The sequence below is a fragment of the Protomyctophum parallelum genome (assembly GCF_964188405.1).
Source record: "Protomyctophum parallelum genome assembly, chromosome: 17".
Taxonomy (NCBI): domain Eukaryota; kingdom Metazoa; phylum Chordata; class Actinopteri; order Myctophiformes; family Myctophidae; genus Protomyctophum; species Protomyctophum parallelum.
Window position 1 is genome coordinate 37,439,292 of NC_139719.1, and position 21,406 is coordinate 37,460,697.

A 21,406-nucleotide genomic window follows, 5' to 3' on the forward strand; every position below is an offset into this window, starting at 1 on the left:
AGTTAAGACCGGACCTCCTGTCCTGTTTTTTTCTCAAGGTGACATTACTTCAACATCCACCAGCTAGCTGTAATTTTGTCGCACAATGTCACAGGTAGAATCAATTCAACTTGCACAGTCTAAAAATATAGAAAATCGCAATTTAACATTTTGCACAATGATCGTTTACATAAGCAGTGTTTCCTGCAGGAAAAAGCTTTGGCATGGTGCTGGGCACCGGGGGCCATAGGCCGCGTGTCGAACATTTTGATTAATTAATTAATTAATTAATTAATTAGAATTATAAATTAAGATTAATTTGTATTATTGCTCTTGTATTGCTATTGGAGACACTGGGGAGGCACTGGGGGACACTGGGCAGGCACTGGGGAGGCACTCAGGGGCAGCACACTGGGGAGGCACTCAGGGGTAGCACACTGGAGAGGCACTGAGGGGGACACTGGGGAGGCACTCAGGGGCAGCACACTGGGGAGGTACTCAGGGGGACACTGGGGAGGCACTGAGGAGGCACTGAGGGGACACTGGGGAGGCACTGAGGGGACACTGGGGAGGCACTCAGGGGCAGCACACTGGGGAGGTACTGAGGAGGCACTGGGGAGGCACTGGGCAGGCACTGGGGAGGCACTGGGCAGGCACTGGGGAGGCACTGGGGAGGCACTGGGGAGGCACTGGGGAGACACTGGGGAGGCACTGGGGAGACACTGGGGAGACATTGGGCAGGCACTGGGGAGGCACTGGGGAGACACTGGGGAGGCACTCAGGGGCAGCACACTGGGGAGGCACTCAGGGGGACACTGGGGAGGCACTGGGGGACACTGGGCAGGCACTGGGGAGGCACTGGGGAGACACTGGGCAGGCACTGGGGAGGCACTGGGGAGACACTGGGGAGACACTGGGGAGGCACTGAGGGGACACTGGGGAGGCACTGGGGAGGCACTGGGGAGGCACTCAGGGGCAGCACACTGAGGAGGCACTCAGGGGGACACTGGGGAGGCACTGGGGGACACTGGGCAGGCACTGGGGAGGCACTGGGGAGGCACTGAGGGGACACTGGGGAGGCACTGGGGAGACACTGGGGAGACACTGGGGAGGCACTGGGGAGACACTGGGGAGACACTGGGGAGGCACTGGGGAGGCACTGGGGAGACACTGGGGAGGCACTGGGGAGACACTGGGGAGGCACTGGGGAGACACTGGGGAGGCACTCAGGGGGACACTGGGAGGCACTGGGGAGACACTCAGGGGGACACTGGGGAGGCACTCAGGGGGACACTGGGAGGCACTGGGGAGGCACTCAGGGGGACACTGGGAGGCACTGGGGAGACACTGGGGAGGCACTTTGGAGACACTGGGGAGGCACTCGGGGGGACACTGGAGAGAGACTGGGGAGGCACTGGGCAGACACTGGGGAGGCACTGGGGAGAAACTGCAGCCACTGGGGAGACATTGAGGAGGCACTCAGGGGGACACTGGGGAGGCACTCAGGGGGACACTGGGGAGGCACTGGGCAGACACTAGGCAGACACTGGGGTGGCACTTGGGGAGGCACTGGGGAGGTACAGGACATTTCATATCACACACACACACCATGATTCACTAGCCCCCTAGCCTGAGCTAACGTGTTAGGTTTCTGGTCTAGAGGGGCGGGTCGCGGCTGAGATTTGCGCACGCCCTGATTGGATCTCATCGATCTGTCCGTCACCCCCGGCCCCTCCTCTCCCCCCTAGTGCAGCGCTACGTCACATAATTTGGAGCGATGCCCACCCGGAAGGGTTGACTCCCACTTTTAGACCAGAGCGGCCAATGCGTTCCTCCAGGCTTTCCATTTTTGCACCAACAAAAATGAAAGCCTGGTACCGAGGCTACTAGCCCCCTAAAAAAAAAAACAGCTTGGCATGGCGCGATTTATTTCAAGCATGGCGCAGCGCCATGCCAACAACATTGTGCAGGAAACCCTGCATAAGACAGTCGAAATCTATTTGCAAGCACCTTAAGCTTTCCCATTGTCTATCTCAAAGAGTAAGTTTGGTAGGCACTGGGCAGGCACTGGGGAGGCACTCAGGGGCAGCACACTGGGGAGGCACTCAGGGGTAGCACACTGGAGAGGCACTGAGGGGGACACTGGGGAGGCACTCAGGGGCAGCACACTGGGGAGGTACTCAGGGGGACACTGGGGAGGCACTGAGGAGGCACTGAGGGGACACTGGGGAGGCACTGAGGGGACACTGGGGAGGCACTCAGGGGCAGCACACTGGGGAGGTACTGAGGAGGCACTGGGGAGGCACTGGGCAGGCACTGGGGAGGCACTGGGCAGGCACTGGGGAGGCACTGGGGAGGCACTGGGGAGGCACTGGGGAGACACTGGGGAGGCACTGGGGAGACACTGGGGAGACATTGGGCAGGCACTGGGGAGGCACTGGGGAGACACTGGGGAGGCACTCAGGGGCAGCACACTGGGGAGGCACTCAGGGGGACACTGGGGAGGCACTGGGCAGGCACTGGGGAGGCACTGGGGAGACACTGGGCAGGCACTGGGGAGGCACTGGGGAGGCACTGGGGAGACACTGGGGAGACACTGGGGAGCAGTGTTGTTTTTGGCAGGCATTTTTTAGATTTAGTCAGTCTTAGTCTTTTGGAAAAATGCTTAATTAGTCTTAGTCAGTCTTAGTCATTTGAAAAAATGCTTAATTAGTCTTAGTCAGTCTTAGTCATTTCTATCCTTGATAGTTTTAGTCGACGGAAACTCCTAAGGGTTTTAGTCAGTTTTAGTCATTTTAGTAAAAGGTTTTAGTCCAGTTTGTCAAAAAATAAAAAGTCTTTAAATAAAATGTCTATAGCATACAGGTATTAATTAGAGCTGGGACTCGATTAAAAAAAATTAATCTAATGAATCAGAGGCTTTGTAGTTAATCTCGATTAATCACATTTTAATCGCATATCATTATTTGACCCAAGAACTGTGAGAGAGCCATTTTTTTAATGGATTTTGGTATACTAGTGAATCAATGAATAGTGAATACATAAGTTTAAGCAATAAACATTGTTTTTGTAGTAATAATATCTCAAAATTAATTTATATACAGCTTTTCTGAGTACCCAAAAATGCTTTACAAGGGGGACATGAATCAAAAACAACTTTATTAAAGGAAAAACACTAAGTATATAAAAATAAATAGCTGGGGAAAGTAATATTGAAGGTTTGGATGGTGGGGGCATGTCTCTGAGAGTTTTGGGGAATGCATCCTACAGGGTTTGGGGGGGGGGGGGCTTCAATTGGTGCAGCAAATATGTGACATGACCATAAGAAAACACCTCTGTGTTTCTTCCGTGGACATACAGTAACAGCCATAGTAGATTTGACATTTTATTTGGCCATAACCGTTTAGTTAGAAACCATGTCATCTGGTCGGGTACTTGAACTGCTACTGGGAGTTGGAATAACGTTAGCTCTGATCCATAGTGTTAGAAGGAGGAAAGTAGGCTTTCACATCTTTTTTATGTTAAAAACGAGGGGCTGCCTGCACAGCTTCCGCGGGTGTGAGTGAGGGGAAAGGATCAAATTAAGTACCATAGAACTCATGAGTCCTAACTACACTATGGACCAGAGGCTACTGTTGTTGATTGACGTTAGCTTCCAGGCTAGGCTCGGTGCAACATGTTTTGCATTGAGCCGACACTGGAGGCTTGACGAGGTGCGGTGATATGTGAATTCTTTATTGAATAATTGCACACAACTGTGCTGTAATCCACGCTATCATCGGATAGCCTTTTAAATCCTATTTCCAATCCACGGGGACAAGCAAAGTGATCATAGCGGTGCCGGCTTCCCCCAGTCTGGTGGTGGTCTGAAGAGGACACGCACACAGAGTCGAAATGGGACGGTGTGTGTGTGTGTGTGTGCGTGTGTGTGTGTGTGTGCATGCATGCAGATGGGCGTGACCAACTAGGAAAGGAGACTGGAGAGGAGGATAGCGGCGAGTGCAGTGACATTATTGGCGGAACATTTTCATGCATTTAAAACTTTGTTCGTCAAAATCCACTAACATTTTCGTGTAGCCTCGTCTTGTCAACAATAACACACACACGTCTCGTCATCGTCATCAAACAGAGCTACGGTATTTAGCTCGTCAGCGTCAGTCTTGTCCCGAAATATTTTAGGGTCGTTCGTTTTAGTCCGTCTTAGTCCTGGAAAAAGGGGCGTTGACGTCGTCATTTACGTTATCGTCAGTCCTGACGAAAACAACACTGCTGGGGAGGCACTGAGGGGACACTGGGGAGGCACTGGGGAGGCACTGGGGAGGCACTCAGGGGCAGCACACTGAGGAGGCACTCAGGGGGACACTGGGGAGGCACTGGGGGACACTGGGCAGGCACTGGGGAGGCACTGGGGAGGCACTGAGGGGACACTGGGGAGGCACTGGGGAGACACTGGGGAGACACTGGGGAGGCACTGGGGAGACACTGGGGAGACACTGGGGAGGCACTGGGGAGGCACTGGGGAGACACTGGGGAGACACTGGGGAGGCACTGGGGAGACACTGGGGAGGCACTGGGGAGACACTGGGGAGGCACTCAGGGGGACACTGGGAGGCACTGGGGAGACACTCAGGGGGACACTGGGGAGGCACTCAGGGGGACACTGGGAGGCACTGGGGAGGCACTCAGGGGGACACTGGGAGGCACTGGGGAGACACTGGGGAGGCACTTTGGAGACACTGGGGAGGCACTCGGGGGGACACTGGAGAGAGACTGGGGAGGCACTGGGCAGACACTGGGGAGGCACTGGGGAGAAACTGCAGCCACTGGGGAGACATTGAGGAGGCACTCAGGGGGACACTGGGGAGGCACTCAGGGGGACACTGGGGAGGCACTCAGGGGGACACTGGGGAGGCACTGGGCAGACACTAGGCAGACACTGGGGTGGCACTTGGGGAGGCACTGGGGAGGTACAGGACATTTCATATCACACACACACACCATGATTCACTAGCCCCCTAGCCTGAGCTAACGTGTTAGGTTTCTGGTCTAGAGGGGCGGGTCGCGGCTGAGATTTGCGCACGCCCTGATTGGATCTCATCGATCTGTCCGTCACCCCCGGCCCCTCCTCTCCCCCCTAGTGCAGCGCTACGTCACATAATTTGGAGCGATGCCCACCCGGAAGGGTTGACTCCCACTTTTAGACCAGAGCGGCCAATGCGTTCCTCCAGGCTTTCCATTTTTGCACCAACAAAAATGAAAGCCTGGTACCGAGGCTACTAGCCCCCTAAAAAAAAAAACAGCTTGGCATGGCGCGATTTATTTCAAGCATGGCGCAGCGCCATGCCAACAACATTGTGCAGGAAACCCTGCATAAGACAGTCGAAATCTATTTGCAAGCACCTTAAGCTTTCCCATTGTCTATCTCAAAGAGTAAGTTTGGTAGGGGAGTGCACTGCCCAGTCCTGGAATAAAAAAGAAAGAAAGTCTAACAAGACATCTTCCTTCATGGAAGAGAGGAGAATGGAGCGTGGAAGCAAATCCGAAACAGTGTTTTATTACCTGCCTGAGGAAACATGCAACCTCAGACACCGAACCATTCCTGCTGGTGATATTTTCCCATTCAGCTTGAAGTGTGTTTAACTTATTGTAGGATACACGGTTGCTCAATGTACACAAGGATATAAAAACAATTCTAGTCTACCTGGGAATGTATGTGTTAGTACAGTACACTCTCATTGTTAATTTAACACAGAGGATTCATTTTTAATACACCCGATTCTTGCAATTTCCCACTCTGATCTCCTACTGAGGACTACAATTTCCTACAGAGTATTACCATTTAAAATTACAGCTTCCAAGAGGTCACCGCCATTTTTTTATTGGATTGGTCTGGGCTCGGCTGTTATTGGGCGGCTATTTGAAGAAGTGCTGTTATTTGGAAATATACGGTATGTATATATATATAATTTTGATAAATAATGCATATCAATGCAATCAAATCATGGTGAAATTAGAAATGTCATGATGCAATGAATTATTTCTTAAAGAGTCATAGCTAAATTGAATATTCATGTGGGGCATAGATTTATACACGCATTGGAGTCACACTAGCAGCCAACAGGTGCCTTTGGTGAAGCTAATTAAATGAGTGGCTAAGACATAGTGGACACTGGTTTCATGTCCAGCTGCTTAATTTGATAACGGCACACAAAAGTAACAAGATGTGCTGATAATGTTCAGTGCAAAGAAAGAGCCGCGAGCTGCTAACCAACACAGACTGCCTTTTGCATGACAATTAGGGTGCTAGCATGAGGCCTATCTGCAAGGCCTCAAGCAATGGATACAAAGAGAAAAGTCAGCAGGAAAGCCTCTCATTCCTCTCTCTTGTATCTCTGTTTACTTGTTTAACTCGGCCGTGATAAAGATTGGATTGGATTTGCAACATTGTGCACATGTACAGTAGAGCACCTTTCAACTATAATGTGATGCACGTTTCATTGTTTTTAAAACTATTACCCAAATGTTCTAGATCTACTCATACACAGCACATATTTAAATTGAGCTCATGTATCAGTAATAGACTCCCTGAGGGCGAGAAGCGACCTCGCCCTAAAGGGTGTGCAGTTGTGCACTCATCCGCCTGGTTGAAGGCAGACTGCTGGGCGAGCACTGACGCTTTGGCATGGGGGTCAGATCAACAAATGGAATGTCAGAACAGGTCAGCTTAAAAAAGTGAATCTCTAAAGTGATAAATACACTCTTTGAACAAATCAGCTTTGACACTCTTTGAAAAATGCTTGGCAGGAATAACTAGGTATGCAGATTGGGGATGGTGTCTGGGAGGAAATTCGGTCTTGTTCTGTTAATATTCAACTTTTCTTCCTGTTTGTCTACTTAAAGCTGCTATAAGCAATAATATGTCAAAATGTAATGACTTTTTTTCATTTTCTTTTTGTATTCACTCAGCCAGAAATGGGTAAAACGCTCCCAAAAAAATGAGTCTCTGTGACACATCTAGGGGCTGCAATCTGCATTCAAAGATTTTCGTAGAAGCTTTGTCATTGGTCGACTTCCTAAATGGTTAGTCATTGCGACCAATTTTTTCCGGAGCGTTCTACTCATTGCTGGCTGTCTGAATACCAAAAAAAAAAAAAGGTCATTCAAATGTTGACATATTATTGCTTATAGCAGCTTTAATGTAGTCATTTACTTTACCTGGTCCTTTCTGGTCTTCAATTATCTTACTTTCATGTGATTAGTATAGTGGCCACTCAAAAATCCAGATTTTTGATTAATTCAAGTGGTCTTCCTGATGGCACGACTTAGTACCTCCCTCCCAGTTAAACCCCTTACTGTTAGGAGAAAGGACGCGTCTGTTGACTCCATGAGGAGGCATGTGGTTATCTACCCCTTCCCCAGGCCAATATTAGGGGTTGGCAGTGACACAGATTATGGTACACATGGGGTATTTGGCTATTTCAAAATTGGGAAGGAAATTGAAAAAATAACTTGTTCAAAAAACAACACAGCCTTTCTCGAGGGGAATATGTTTTTGCTTTTCTCCTGACGGAGTTCAGCGAGAGTATGATTTACCCAACTTAACTCATTGGTTGTACATCTTGGCGGTTTGTGCCTTGACCCGGTTAAAGCCTAATCTAAGCATCTGCAAAGTTATTTTGATCTACACCCACTGTTGATGCCCAGTGCCCACAGCCAAAGAAAAAGGCCTGTTGAGCTGAGCAGCACCACAATTGAGTCAAGAGAAATTTGTGGTGGGTTGGCTTTGCAAGACCCTTCTTTTCCCCTTCTCTCTGAGCTTTGTGGCACTTTCTCTTAGGGATGTGAGTGACATGTTGATTGCATTTGAGCTTTTACTTTTCTACTGCCATCAAGTTCAGATATGGTACAGGCGTACAGCTAATGTTTCAAAGTCCTAATGTTTAAAAAAAATCTTAATTTGTTTACATTACATGTGTTTACTTGACAATTCCTAGCCATGTCTGTTCATACAGATGATTAATTTGTTGTTTACTGTGTTGCTAAAATGTCAGCAAGCGGGGACAGCGTGGATCACATTAATTATGCTGAAATCCAGTCCTTCGCCTGCATTGGGCTATAAACGTTCCTACTCACCTCTTTCCTCCTTGCGCTGTAAGTATTGGACACAATGGGGTGATGCCTTCTTTAAAGGTGTCATCATATTGGAAGTATTGCTGCTATCATAATCCATCCGTGAGTGCTTGCACACAGTGACTGATTTATACACCAATTTTGTCATTGGTAACACTGTCTTGATTTATACTGTGACGGTATGACTTGATGGAAATGGCACATCAAGCTCACCACGTGCTATCGTGTGATGTAACATCGCGGATAGAGCGTGATGCACAAACTTTACACTGCATATTTTGCAATGCACCGTTTTTTTTCCTGTAGTTGTCATTAACCCCACATCAGATTCCTACTGTATGTTAAATTTGCAGCACGCAACTCATGCTGTACATACGTGACCTGACATACAGTATGTATGTATGTTTCATTACATTTATGTATATGTTTTGATTTCAATGTTTTTAGTCAATTTGGGCAGGAGTCAAAGGTCAACATACTGGTATTGTCGCATCTCTAGTCTTCCTCAAGAGGGTCACATATCCTTATCTTCCTGACGGCACCATTCAGGTTCTCTTTCAACTTAATCCATCTATCTACGTACATGTATATGCGGCATATGCCTCTGTCTGTCTGTCTGTCTGTCTCTCCTGCATGCTCCCTGGCCCTTCCCTGCCTGATCAGTAGCATGTGTAGTTCACAGAGAATGCCTGCAAGGCCCTGGGTTCACACCATTCACAGGCGCACTGGGGGCTGCAGATTCTGCCCGTCAGGGGGGCATTTATAAACCGGCAGGCTTCGGGGGCCTTTTTTTTTTAAAGACACCGCGGCTGCCCAGGCCATCCATCGTTGCTGTCACCCCCAACAGGGGAAAGTTGTGTGTGCCATTTCCATTACGCCTCAAGTCTGACACACACGCACACACACACACACACACACACACACACACACACAGACAGACCATTGCTGTGATGGTGTCCTACCAGGCACATATGGTACTGTACATACACATACATAGTATACGGTATATATGTGGTGTATTACAGTATATGTGTGTATACTATAGATGGATATCATCTGTATTTGCCATGTTTATTCATGGAATGTACAGGGCTCCAGACTAACTTTTCCCACAGGTAGCACTGGTGCCACCTACCTTTTCAGTTGGTAGCGCCACCACAAATTAGGTAGCACCATCTTTTTCTTTGTATAGCGTGGTATTAATACATAATGACCATATCAAGGCTAGCAAAGGAGACACACGTCACACACCCCTTACCTTCTGCATGGGCATGTCCATTATTCAACCTCAACATGGCCAATAACGATATTTAACACTGAGGTGCCCACAATGTTTACGCACCCACTCTTCCTGCACCCTTTTGCAATGAAATGCCACCGAATTCGTAATCCTTGCCCACTTCAATTGCTTCCGTCTTTTAATATGTGGAATGAAGCCCAAACATGTGAAAGCTGATGTGAAAATAGCTGATCTACAAGCTCACAACGTGTGGTGGAAGCGACGCGTTGTGAGCTATATTCAGCGTGCAACAAGTCGTACGACGAAGAATATACCAGGTTTCACGTGGGAGTATTTGGGGATACGTGTAGGGGTCGGGGATTTATTTTGTTGGCCGAGGCGATCATGTATGTAGCCTGCACAGTGCACACAGCGCTACCCAACGCAAAATAACAAGCAGCTATTGGAAGCTATTTTGCGGTGGCACTCTATGTTGAATCAAACAAAACAACAACAACCACCTCAGTGTTTGGGGACATGTTCTGTGTCTGGCTGTCTGCTGTCTCAGTGGATTCAGTGTGAGCAAACCGAGCATCATCATCCAGTTGTAAAATGTCTGACACAACTATTGACTGGTTCATGTCTACATCTTTAGCTTGTATGACTCACATGCGCAGGGACGTCACTCACATGCATGGCAGGCACTCCGACCAGAGGCAGGCAGGCAGGCAGAGAGGGAGGGAGAGAGAGGGGAGAGAGGGGACTCGGCGATTGAGCCAGAATAAAGTCATATTTTATTATAACATAGCCGCCCGGCGCCGTGTGTTTTTCCCCGCCTTATCGTGTGTGTGTGTGTGTGTGTGTGTGTGCGTGCGCGCGTGCACTTGTGTTTAGAGGGGAGAGATGTTCTCAGCTCACTAACATTCATGTGGGACTAGCTAAGTGTTTATTTGCTGCCCAGAATGAACGGACAGCAGTCGGGCGGAACTGGCTTGTCAAATGGCATCGTCAACACTGCTGCCTGTTGCTGACAGGAAATTGGCCAATGATCCTCTCTGTCTCTCACACACACACACACACACACACACACACACACACACACGTGTGGTTCTCTCATGTGCTTCTTCGCTCTGTTTCCCTGTCGTCTCTCATTCTGTTTCTTTCTTCCTGCGTGCTCTCTCTCCTTTCTCACTGGCCCTTTGGCGGTCTTTATCGTATTCATATTATTGTCCCCCCCCCCCTAGTCTTTCTGTCCTCTCTCTGCTTCTGTCTGTTGTCTTTAGTATAGCTGCCATCCCTTAACACGGTTTAATGTAGCCTATAACATACCATGTTGTGCTGAATATAAGACATTAGAGAATTAGGGTCTTATTATAATCGGGGTCTATAGACTATTTGACATTTGATGTTTTTTTCCCCCTCAAATGAGTATTGAAAAATCGGGGTCGCCTTATATTCGGCACAATACGGTATATGTTTTAAACTGTGTGTGTGTGTGTGTGTGTGTGTGTGTGTGTGTGTGTGTGTGTGTGTGTGTGTGTGTGTGTGTGTGTGTGTGTGTGTGTGTGTGTGTGTGTGTGTGTGTGTGTGTGTGTGTGTGTGTGTGTGTGTGTGTGTGTGTGCGCGCGTGCAAGAGCACGTCACATCACATTACAAGTTAGGCGGGTGTTTGTGCAGGCTCATCATTGCAGCACGCGTGTGTGCGCGTGCTCGCTCTTGCGTGTGCAGAATCTAAATGAATCTTTATTGTCACACTACAAGTTATAGGTGGGTGAAAAACGTGTTTGTGCAGGCTCATCATTGCAGTTAAAAGGATAGAGAGAATAGCATAAAGTGCATAATGACTAATCTGCATGATACAATTATTGTGGGCGCATAATAAATAAATAGTTCATGAATGTATGTGCATAAATACAAAAGGTCCCTATTAAAACACAAGTCAGTTCAGTCTGTGCAGTGTCACCAGTTTTGGCTCTTGTTCAGCAGTCTAATTATCCCTTCACTAAGTCCCTCCCCAACCTGTCCTTGTACAATAGGCACGTTAGCAGCGAGCTTTCCTTCTCACCCATTGAGATGCATGTTAAATGATGGGATTTCTCCATATAAATAATCGATCATTTCAGTAGCAAGAGCATCAAAATGTCTTCTAAATCTAGTGAGTCAGCCTGGCCTGCAGTATAGGCTAGTATAGGTTATGCACTGGACAAATGTGCATGCCATTATTTCAATAAACTAGAAATACGAGGAAATGACAGAGGGAGAAACCATATCCAATCCAACTTTAACGACGGGAGTTTTCATATTGCACGGTAAGACTACGGTCATTAGTATTATTGCCATCACCTGGGTGGGTCAGTCGTGTAACCTTTCCGACGTTAAGCTGTGTATTATTGTTCAACAACACAGCCATGCAAAATTACATTGACACTATGAGGTTACGAAAGCTTGTCTTGCATAGCAACGGTTACTAAACTATTTGGATTGGCATTGGACAATCGCTTTTTGGCATGGGTTTAGCGAAGGGCTAATTGGTGCTGCTGTAGAATGCAATAGAGTCGATGTCGCAGACCTGTTCCACTGCAACGCCATCGATGTAGATATAGGTGCACGCCAGGGCATTCACTTCTAGTCATTTTTACTAGTTGAATAGTTGCCTAGTTTACTAAAAAAAAAATCTTTTTTTGGAAATAATACATCTGAAGATTGTGTACATTGGTGACTATAACTATAATCTACCTGATCCTGAGGCCTACAGAATCAATAAATAAATCAACAAGGTTGACTAGTGGATTTACTAGTCGACTAGTTGAATAGTCGACTAGTTTAATGCCCTAGTTAGTGCACGCTCCACAGTCTTTCTCCTCCTTCCTAACGTCCACAATCAGCTCTGTGCATTCACGTGGGCATGCATGCTATCCTTTGATGTTAAAAGAGCTTGCAAGAAGGGAAATGGAGCTATAAGGGATTCAGCGTTAGATCAATACATCCTTGTCCTTTATCAAAGCAGAGGCTTATTCGTGCGGGCAGATAGTGTATACCGTGGCTAGTGATTGGAAGAGCATGCACTAGCACAGCCATGCAAAATAACATTGACAGCTATGAGGTGTCGAAAGCTTGTCTTGCATAGCAACGGTTGCTAAATGATTTGGATTGGCATTGGACAATCGCTTTTTGGGTTGGGGATTAGCGAAGGGTTAATTGGTGATGTGTAAAAACTGTTCAAGAGTCTGGTGGTACTGCTCCCGATGCTCCGGTAATGCTTGCCTGGCCGTGGATTGAACAGGCTGTTGTGGTGAATGTCCCTGATGATACTTTCAGCCACACAACGTCTCTTGTGTATTTCCTGGAGGGGGGAAGCCCCCCCTCCCATGACGATGCTCTGCGCTGTTTGCACCACTCTCTGCAGTGCTTTGCTTTCCGCGGCGGTGGAGTTCCCGAACCAGGGGGTGGTGCCGCTCGTCAGAACACTCTCGACGGTGCTGCTGTAGCATTCTCTGAGGAGGCTCACTCTGAACTTCTTCAGGTGCCGGAGGCAATAGAGTCGATGTTGTCGCAGACCTGTTCCACTGCAACGCCATCGATGTAGATAGGTGCACGCTCCAGTCTCTCTCCTGCTTCCTAACGTCCACAATCCGCTCTGTGCATTCACGTGGGTATACTTTGATGTAAAAAGAGCTTGCAAGAAGGGAAATTGAGCTATATGGGATTCAGTGTTATAGATCAATACATCCTTCTCCTTTATCAAAGCAGAGGCTACGAGCGGGCAGATATACCGTGGCTAGTGATTGGAAGCATTGCACAAGCACACGCTAACACACAGGCAGGTGGGCGCACTGATAGGCCCTATAGCCGCAAGGTTTCATTTTGGCGGTCCACTGGGCGCTGCACCATGCTGGGCCTGGTCATAATCTGACCAAACCCACCCCCCATTATGAAATTGCTCTCTGGATGTGAGCTCAGAGTGCGGGCAGGGGGGTGTTATCCAGGCTCATTATTGACAGACAGCTCCGTGATCCCCACCCCGTCCCTGCTTAGCTCCAAGCTTTAGCCCCAGGAGATGCCTTCTCATCTCAAGGACCTCCTTCAGCTCTCTCTCTCTCTCTCGTTTCTTCCCCTTAGTCTTGGGAGGGAGGGTGGGTGGTGGGGGGGGGGGGGGGGGGGGGCGTGACGAAGTGGAGAGATGGAGGGCTGTGATAAGATTAGAGAAGCATGCTGGCCCTAACGCTCTCCTAATGAGCACTACAAAGCATCACAGCCCTGTCCCTATGGGGCCTGAGTTGGGGTGGGGTGACGTTTGGCATGATACAGCGTGGCAAATCGTGTATGAGTAATGTGTGTCATGTGCGCACGCATGTGCACTCGTGTTCCACTGTTGGAAAGTGTGTGTGTGTGTGTGTGTGTGTGTGGGTGTGTGTGTGTGTGTGTGTGTGTGTGTGTGTGTGCGCCCCCATACATGTGCTTGACTGCATGTGGCCTTACATGTGTGCAGGTGAAGTGGAAGGCACGGTTTGTGCGTGCATATCCTCGTGCACACACACACATGTGCATGAGGCACGTGCGTACAGTATTATCACTGAATGTGTGTATGTTTATGCGCTCGGCAACCTCCCGAAGGTGACAAGGAGGTTGTCCTAGAACTAGCTCTCACCCTTTCTCCACAACCGTGGAAGCCCCCTAATTGCCAGATAAAGTGGGTCTCCATGCTGGTGTCTCAGTGGAATTGCGACGCTTGGGCACAGAGGAGAAACGAGTTTGAAGGAGAGACATCAGAAGGGGAATTTGTTTTCTGCACGAATGGCGACGTCACATAATGCAATGCATATTGATTATGCGCGCCGTGAGTGTGCGCGTGCGTGTGTGTGTATGTATGTATGAGTGATAGGACTGCTCTCCAATGGGGAGTACTCCTAATAGGCTCCTGTGGGGGCTGAGGACAGCTTAGGAGCAGGTCAGAGCAGACTGAGAGCAATGCCGTGGGTAGAGGAGAGTTTACGCTACTTCATCCCAACTAAGCACACCATCACAAAGTTCAGGCCTCTGCCACATCAGCACAACTTAACGCATTAACGCTTTCCTCCTCCACTGCGGGTCATAGATTTTGGAGGTTCCTGTCTATTTCAATATCCCATCGTTTGGCTTTAGAAAATGTGTGACAGCAGAGCTTGGAGGCCTGTGTGTGTGCCTCTAATGATCAGTCTGTGTGTGTGAGTGAGAGGAGGGCCATGTTGGGTGGCCTCAGCGCAAACTGATCAAGGTATTATAATGGTATTTAAGCGCTTTGGAAATCATCCACAACTTTGAGTCAAGGCTACAGAGAGTGGGTATTATTGTGCTTGTACGTTTTATGTCTTTGGAAAGGACAAGGAAAGACAATATTACTTTATTACTTTATATTGTTAAGCTAGACAATGGCAATTTAGGTGTGGCAAAGCACACATCCATCACAATTCAGAGCCAAGGAGCAGTTATTTGGGTTCAGTGCCTTGCTCAAGGGCAGCGGTGGTGAGTGCCAAATAATGTGATTACTGCCACCCTTTAGTTGCCAGCAGCACCGCAGCAATTGTCTGTCCTGTTGGCAAAATATCTGCCTCAAACCAACCTGCCGCCATAACAAGCACAGGGATAAACAGATGAAAGATGAGCCAAGCTGTGGAACAGAACACAACACAACTCAATGTGAACATTCTTCTGTTCAAAACAAAGGTAGCTTGACAGGAGGTAACAGATCAATCCTCATGCAGCTGCCTCACAGTTGAGGCGAAGCAAAACGAGCACTCGCTTCACAGACACCGTTGTGGCCATGTTCTTCTGAGCCGCCGGGGGATATTTTACTAACACGGCTGTCACTTTTCACCTCAACAGGGTCAAGCGGCAGCCGGCAGCAAGTGTCCCACCTTTAGAGGCGACCTCCGTTTATCTGAAGCGAGGTGTCTCAAACTCAGATTGATGGGGTTTGGGTACGACCGTGGCTCGGTCTGAGGTCTGTGGCGGCAGAGGGATGATTCATGGGTGGCTCACGGGTAGCGAGCTGGCAGTGAAGCAAACGGGCAGCACTGGCTGAAGGACGATGTGTGGCACTCCTGTTTCTGCCAGGTCCTTTCTACGGTGAACGGCAGCTGCCACAACTCTTTGAGGCTATTTGAGTTGAGCTGCTAGTGACAATTTAACATGTATTTAATCCATCTGCTCCCTGGAGTGATGTATCCATACACAAAAAACAGTTGTGAGTGTTAACAATGAGTGCCGCCTGCTGGACTACTTTTGTTCTTGATGTACAGGGGCCTGTCTGCAACAGTATCACCTGGAACACTCCTACATCTAGTGAACACCCGCTCCACTAGCTTGATTCGTTTGGGGAGACTTTGTTTGCATGTAATAGTGGTACTGGTCAAATATTTGTGATTGGAATAATGAGTCCAGATGGCCGAGGTCCCAGCTGTCGCTATGGTTTCCATCAGGATTCTGTTCCGTTCCATTAGATCCCGGGAGGACTGGCCAAATGTTAATAAAGGCACTCCAGAATGGGAATGACGCTTAAAATGCCACTACGCATTATCAGCTTATCCAAACTGTGCTCTACTAGCTTTTTTTTCCTCTTCACTTTAATACAAATTTCCGATTCATAGTTCATAACCAAAGCTAAACAGTGACTAGAGTGTTAGTCATAACATTAGTATAATCGCTTTCTATCTTGAATACAGATATTGATTAAAGCATGGCAGATATGCTGGTTTATGATACAGAAGGCGGGGAGTTTGTATGCAATATTGTCCCATTTAGGTTAAGAGAGACAGGTGATTTCTTGTCTCTCTCTCCTTCTGTAATAACTGTCTCCGGACCGTTATGCATAAGCTGTTCTGCTGTAAAAGGCTCTTAGCCTGTCAAAACATCTAAAGGAAGACACTCTTTTCAAAACTAGGCCAGTAAAATAATTACACAGAATAATAAAAGAAAAGCCCCCCCCTGTTTATTTTATTCTGTGTAATTATTTTACAATTCAGAGAGAAAGGCTAACTTACAGCGTGGCTGATAGATTTGTTTGATACATACTCTAAATTATAAATACTTTTGATTCTCACTGCTTCTCATGTCAGTTCACTTTATTATTATTATTATTATTATTATTATTATTATTATTTATTTTTCCGTTATGCTATTTGTATTGATTCTTTGTTTGTTGCTTATTATATGGCAGCTTGTTTTTGGCCACACTGTTGAGGAGTACAAGAATGACATGGCCTGCTAAGTTGCCACAGCTATATTGTAAGTCCATGTTACACGTTTAAACCTTGTGTGTGTGTGTGTACTGTTTATCTCTAATCAGCCACCCATCCTATCTTCCACAAGAGCTACACTCTGTAGCTGCATGATGAGATTGGATTTGATTCTATGTCCAGATACCTCGTCCAGGACAGGTTTCAGACGCGCCTCCTCAGGAGACTGAACCCATTTGAATTGGCGTTAGTTAGTTAGTTATTTTCAAAAACTATTTTTAAAGTTGAAAGGTTATATATATAGTGTAGCGGCCAGCTATGGCTTTAGCCAATGGGACTGTCTTGGGGGTGGGACTCCCGGGACGGAGGAGTGAGTGACACGGCATGTGAGCCTGTGAGCGGCTGTGTTGGTAGTTAGGTTGAGAGAGCAAACCTGGCTAGCATGTACACACACAAATGCTGTGGTTATATGGATGATTGTTGAACTATAATAAAGAGAGATCTTTATCATTGGAACTACGTCTCTGCCTCCGGTTCCTGGGATCGTTACAATATATAATAAAGCTTGGGTCCTGCACGGCATTTCGGGTATTCTGCATTTCAGATACCCGAACCGAGATCCGCAGCTTTGAAATGGAACCGACCCGTTCCCCGACGGCACGTCAATATTTTGCACCCGACCCGGCTCGGTTCTCGGGTCGGATCTCGGGTATTCGGGTCCGGGTGGACCCGTGCTGCCCTCTAGTCCTGGGTTCGATTCCCGCTTGGGACACTGTGGGTGCTGGCGGCGTGTTTCTTCCTCCGCGTCATCAGTGCCCATACCCGAAGGCGGGGTTGGCGAAAGGGCCTTTCTGTGTGGAGTTTGCATGTTCTCCCCGTGTCCCCTAGGGTAGGTACCCTCACAAAAAACATACAGTAATCCTGGTCTCTAAACTGCCTCCCCCTGGCCAGCCGGGGCGCCTGATGGAGGGGAAAGGAACTGGTTGGAATAACGTGTTCCTTCCATGCGCTACGTCCAACTCCCCCCTGTCGGGTGTAAAGGAGCAACTGACACTCAGGCATGAAGGAAGCATGAGTTCAAGTCCGTTGCTCTCCCCAGGTTGGTGGAGGGTGTGTAGAGCCCAGGATCACATTAGATAATTGACACAGGGGTGAAAAATGGGTTACAAAATCGTGGGATAAAAATTATAAGAAAAAAAAAAGCATACTGTAGGTTTAATGCCCTATAATCTCCTCTTCTTCCCTTAGGCACCCCCTTCAGGGCGGCTCAGGAGCAAGGCTTGAAGGAGGCCTTGCAGGGCATTGACCCAGCCATCCCGCTGGTGTTTGTCAGTGGGAACCACGATCTGGGCAACGCCCCGACGCCTCACACTGTGGAGCAGTACTGCCAAGCCTGGGGTGACCATTTCTTCAGCTTCTGGGTGAGCGAGGGCACAGGGAGGGAGCATTGGTGTGAGGTGGCGATGCGGGCTCATGGGATGTATTGTACAGTATGTGTGGCGTGGGTCAGCTATCAGCATTTGCTATTCACCTGCCTGCTCTCTGCGATCCGCATGACCCCACGTGCTCGCATGGGAAATGTGTTAATTAAATGGAGGTCACAGGGTCACTTTTTTGCAATCTCCTCGCCCCGCACTGCTCAGTGGTTATTCAGATTTGGGAGAGGCTATTGAATTACGTACGTGTGTGTGTGTGTGTGTGTGTGTGTGTGTGTGTGTGTGTGTGTGTGTGTGTGTGTGTGTGTGTGTGTGTGTGTGTGTGTGTGTGTGTGTGTGTGTGTGTGTGTGTGTGTGTGTGTGTGTGTGTGTCGCGCCCGCGCGCAACCCACAAGCATTTCCGTGACAAGCCCTCTCGTTTAATTTCTGTCCTGCATGTCCCAGGTGGGTGGGGTCCTGTGCCTAGTGCTGAACTCGCAGCTGTTCTACGACTCGTCAGGCTGTCCCGACCTGAAGGAGTCTCAGGATCAATGGCTGGAGGAGCAGCTACAAAAAGCCTCCTCCTCTACAGCAACCGTAAGATTCAGGGGCATGCTTGCCGATTGCTCTGTAATTCTGCATTTTGTTGAGTTTTCATAAGATTTCATATTCCATTTCATCATGCAAAAGAAGCAACAATAACAACATAAGTGTGCAACTGTTACACAGGAGATGAAATACAATTAATTGTCGGTGTTCTCGCCTGTCGCGTACACATTACACAACACGCTCTGTTTTCATGCTGATCTTCTATGTTACCTTGAAGATAACGAAATAATGAGAACATCCTGGTCTGGGACGTCTAGACTTTGCATTATGGATGATGTTCACCGACTGCTCTTGTGCCACAACAACCTGACCTGCTCTGACAAAAACATGGCAGAAGTTGCCAAAAAACACTGTGTACCTTATTATTGGGTTTCGGGAGTGTCTTGCTCAGTCATTTCGGTAGAGTGGGTCAGAATTGAATTACCGCCTGAAGCTATTGATGTCGGTGGTATCTGTGTGTGTGTGTGTGTGTGTGTCCATTCAGGAGCCCAAACCCAAACACGTCCTGGTGTTCCAGCACATCCCACTCTACTTGAAGAGCCACGACGAAGAGGATGACTACTTCAACCTGCAGAAGGATGTCAGACGCAGCCTGCTGGAAAGGTTCAAGAACGCAGGTGAGGTGCTTAAAAACAAACAAACAAACAGTAGTTGGGGTGATGTGCTGGTAGGCGACTAGATAATGTGATTCCGGATGGGGACTTGTGTCCTTTACACCCTTTCTCTGCCCTCTGTTTCTTTTTTTTTTTTTTTAAGATATATTTTTTGCGGCTTACGCCTTTTATTGATTTTTTAAGGGACAGATAGTAGGCTGACAGGAAACGGGAGAGAGATAGGGGGATGACATGCGGTAAAGGCCGTGTCGGGTTCGGGAGTCGAACCCGCGGCACACCGCGACTGGATCACCAGTCCGGTGCCCAGACCGTTACGCTACGGCCTGGGCCTGCCCTCTGTTTCTTGATTCATTCTTTTTTTTAAATATATCTGTATTGTCCACCTTGGGTGAATAATTTCATCAATGAGTAACTTTTCAAGATAGTACATTGTTTCCCAAAACAAAGAAAAAAGAGAGATATGCTACCATTGCCCAGTTCTGTAGTTATGGGGTTTTGCTGCTGGAGACTTACTTTATCAGCCAGTTCCAGGCAGTGCACATGAGCGAACACATTTGGACTGGAACGTGTGGCAGACTTTCAAAAAGGTCCGCATTTGTAAACAGGAAACTGGGATGGTGTGTGTTTTGCAACATAGTTGCTGTCCATGGTACACATCGCATCCACATGAAGTGTTCATAGGTGTAGCCCAGGATCTATTGTCTCTACACTGATTAAAGGGGGTGTATTTGTGTCAAAACAATGCAATTGTTTCTGGACACCGGCCTCCAAATGGCAGCAAAATGTGCAGCCAATTACAACACAGCTTTTGTTTGTTTCTTTATTTTTCTCTTTTTTATCTGAGTGGTGCACTGAGCGGAGCCGTGGAGTGGGGGAAATCAAGATAAGCGGTGGATTAATTACCTTGTTTATTGTGAGTCGCTCTGGATAAGTGCATCTGCTAAATGCCGAAATTGTAATTGGATTTCTTGAATGAATTATACAGTTGAACCAAATCAGTACATGTACAGTATATAGCAACATCAGACTAAACAGATCAAATCTGTTTGTCTTTCAAAGGAACAAAAGTGCATTGCCTCTTAAACCGTGAGAACTCCGTCATCCATGTGTATGCTAGTTACAACATCACACATTTTACAGTATATCAGAATTGATATTACCAAATATATGTTCATGTTTGGAGCTGTAAGTCTCCAACTTTATATCCCCTCCTCATCTAGTATGTGGTGAAAACCAGAATAGTTTTCTGCCATCGTTCTTGTAACTTTTAACAACCACTGAATCTCTCGCTATGTTATATCAGGTGACTAATTATGTCTCGTAATTTGTTTGTGGGTTTTAACCTACAAAGTAACAGAAGAGGAAATCTCTCGAAGAAATCATACATGTATCTATAATCCCCTCCAGTAAACGGCCGTAAATTCCATGTGTGGTCCAAATGGATGTCATGTGGCGTTGGGCAGCCCTCTCCACACGCTGTATTTGTCCTGTGCCCTGGCATCAACCCCCCGCTGATTACGATGCTATCTGATAGGAACATTATAGTCACAACATGGTCCCGGCGTGACTCATAATGCGGCAGTGATCATCACAGCCAGGCTCTCGTAACGCATGCCTCCAGGTCAGACTAGACAACACGCACGCTAGAGTTAGTTTCCTACAGCATGGTTTTCTATGACCCTCCATGGCCAGGAGGGGAGGAAGCAGTGAGCAGCAGGAACATTTAGATGGAAGAGAAGACAGTCAGCCCATGATTTGAGATGGAAGAGAAGACAGTCAGCCCATGATTTGAGATGGAAGAGAAGACAGTCAGCCCATGATTTGAGATGGAAGAGAAGACAGTCAGCCCATGATTTGAGCATCCAGATATGATGGATATTCTTTTCTTCTTCCTGTTTTATCTTGTGGCTGTAATCATTGTAGTCTGTGGTGAATAGGAGTCTCAGCTTTACGACTAACGGCAATTACCATTATGCATAAACAGAATGTCAGCCCATATGAACAATAGTCTCAGCACTACATTTAGTTGGTATAATAAAAAGAGCTTTCCTGCTCCCATCATGGTCTCAGTGGAGACCTGTACTGTACATCTATCTTGTATACAGTGCGTATCATTACAGTTATAAATATAATACCCAACCCCCAATCAAATCTCTACTCACTCACTCACTCACTCACTCACTCACTCTTGGTGGAAGATGCAATGTTTTTTTACTTTAAAAATTC

The 21,406-nt window shown here is 47.6% G+C and overlaps 1 protein-coding gene across 2 annotated transcripts in view; it reads left to right on the plus strand.

Annotated features, from left to right (window-relative positions):
- cpped1 (calcineurin-like phosphoesterase domain containing 1) overlaps positions 1-21,406 on the plus strand; it is a 72,067-nt gene that overhangs the window by 21,696 nt on the left and 28,965 nt on the right. For both annotated transcript variants that reach the window (XM_083786941.1, XM_083786940.1), the window contains exons 3-5: positions 17,791-17,963; positions 18,423-18,554; positions 19,051-19,183. In XM_083786941.1, the coding sequence (XP_083643067.1) occupies positions 17,791-17,963; positions 18,423-18,554; positions 19,051-19,183 (438 nt within the window). The remainder of the gene's footprint in view (positions 1-17,790; positions 17,964-18,422; positions 18,555-19,050; positions 19,184-21,406) is intronic.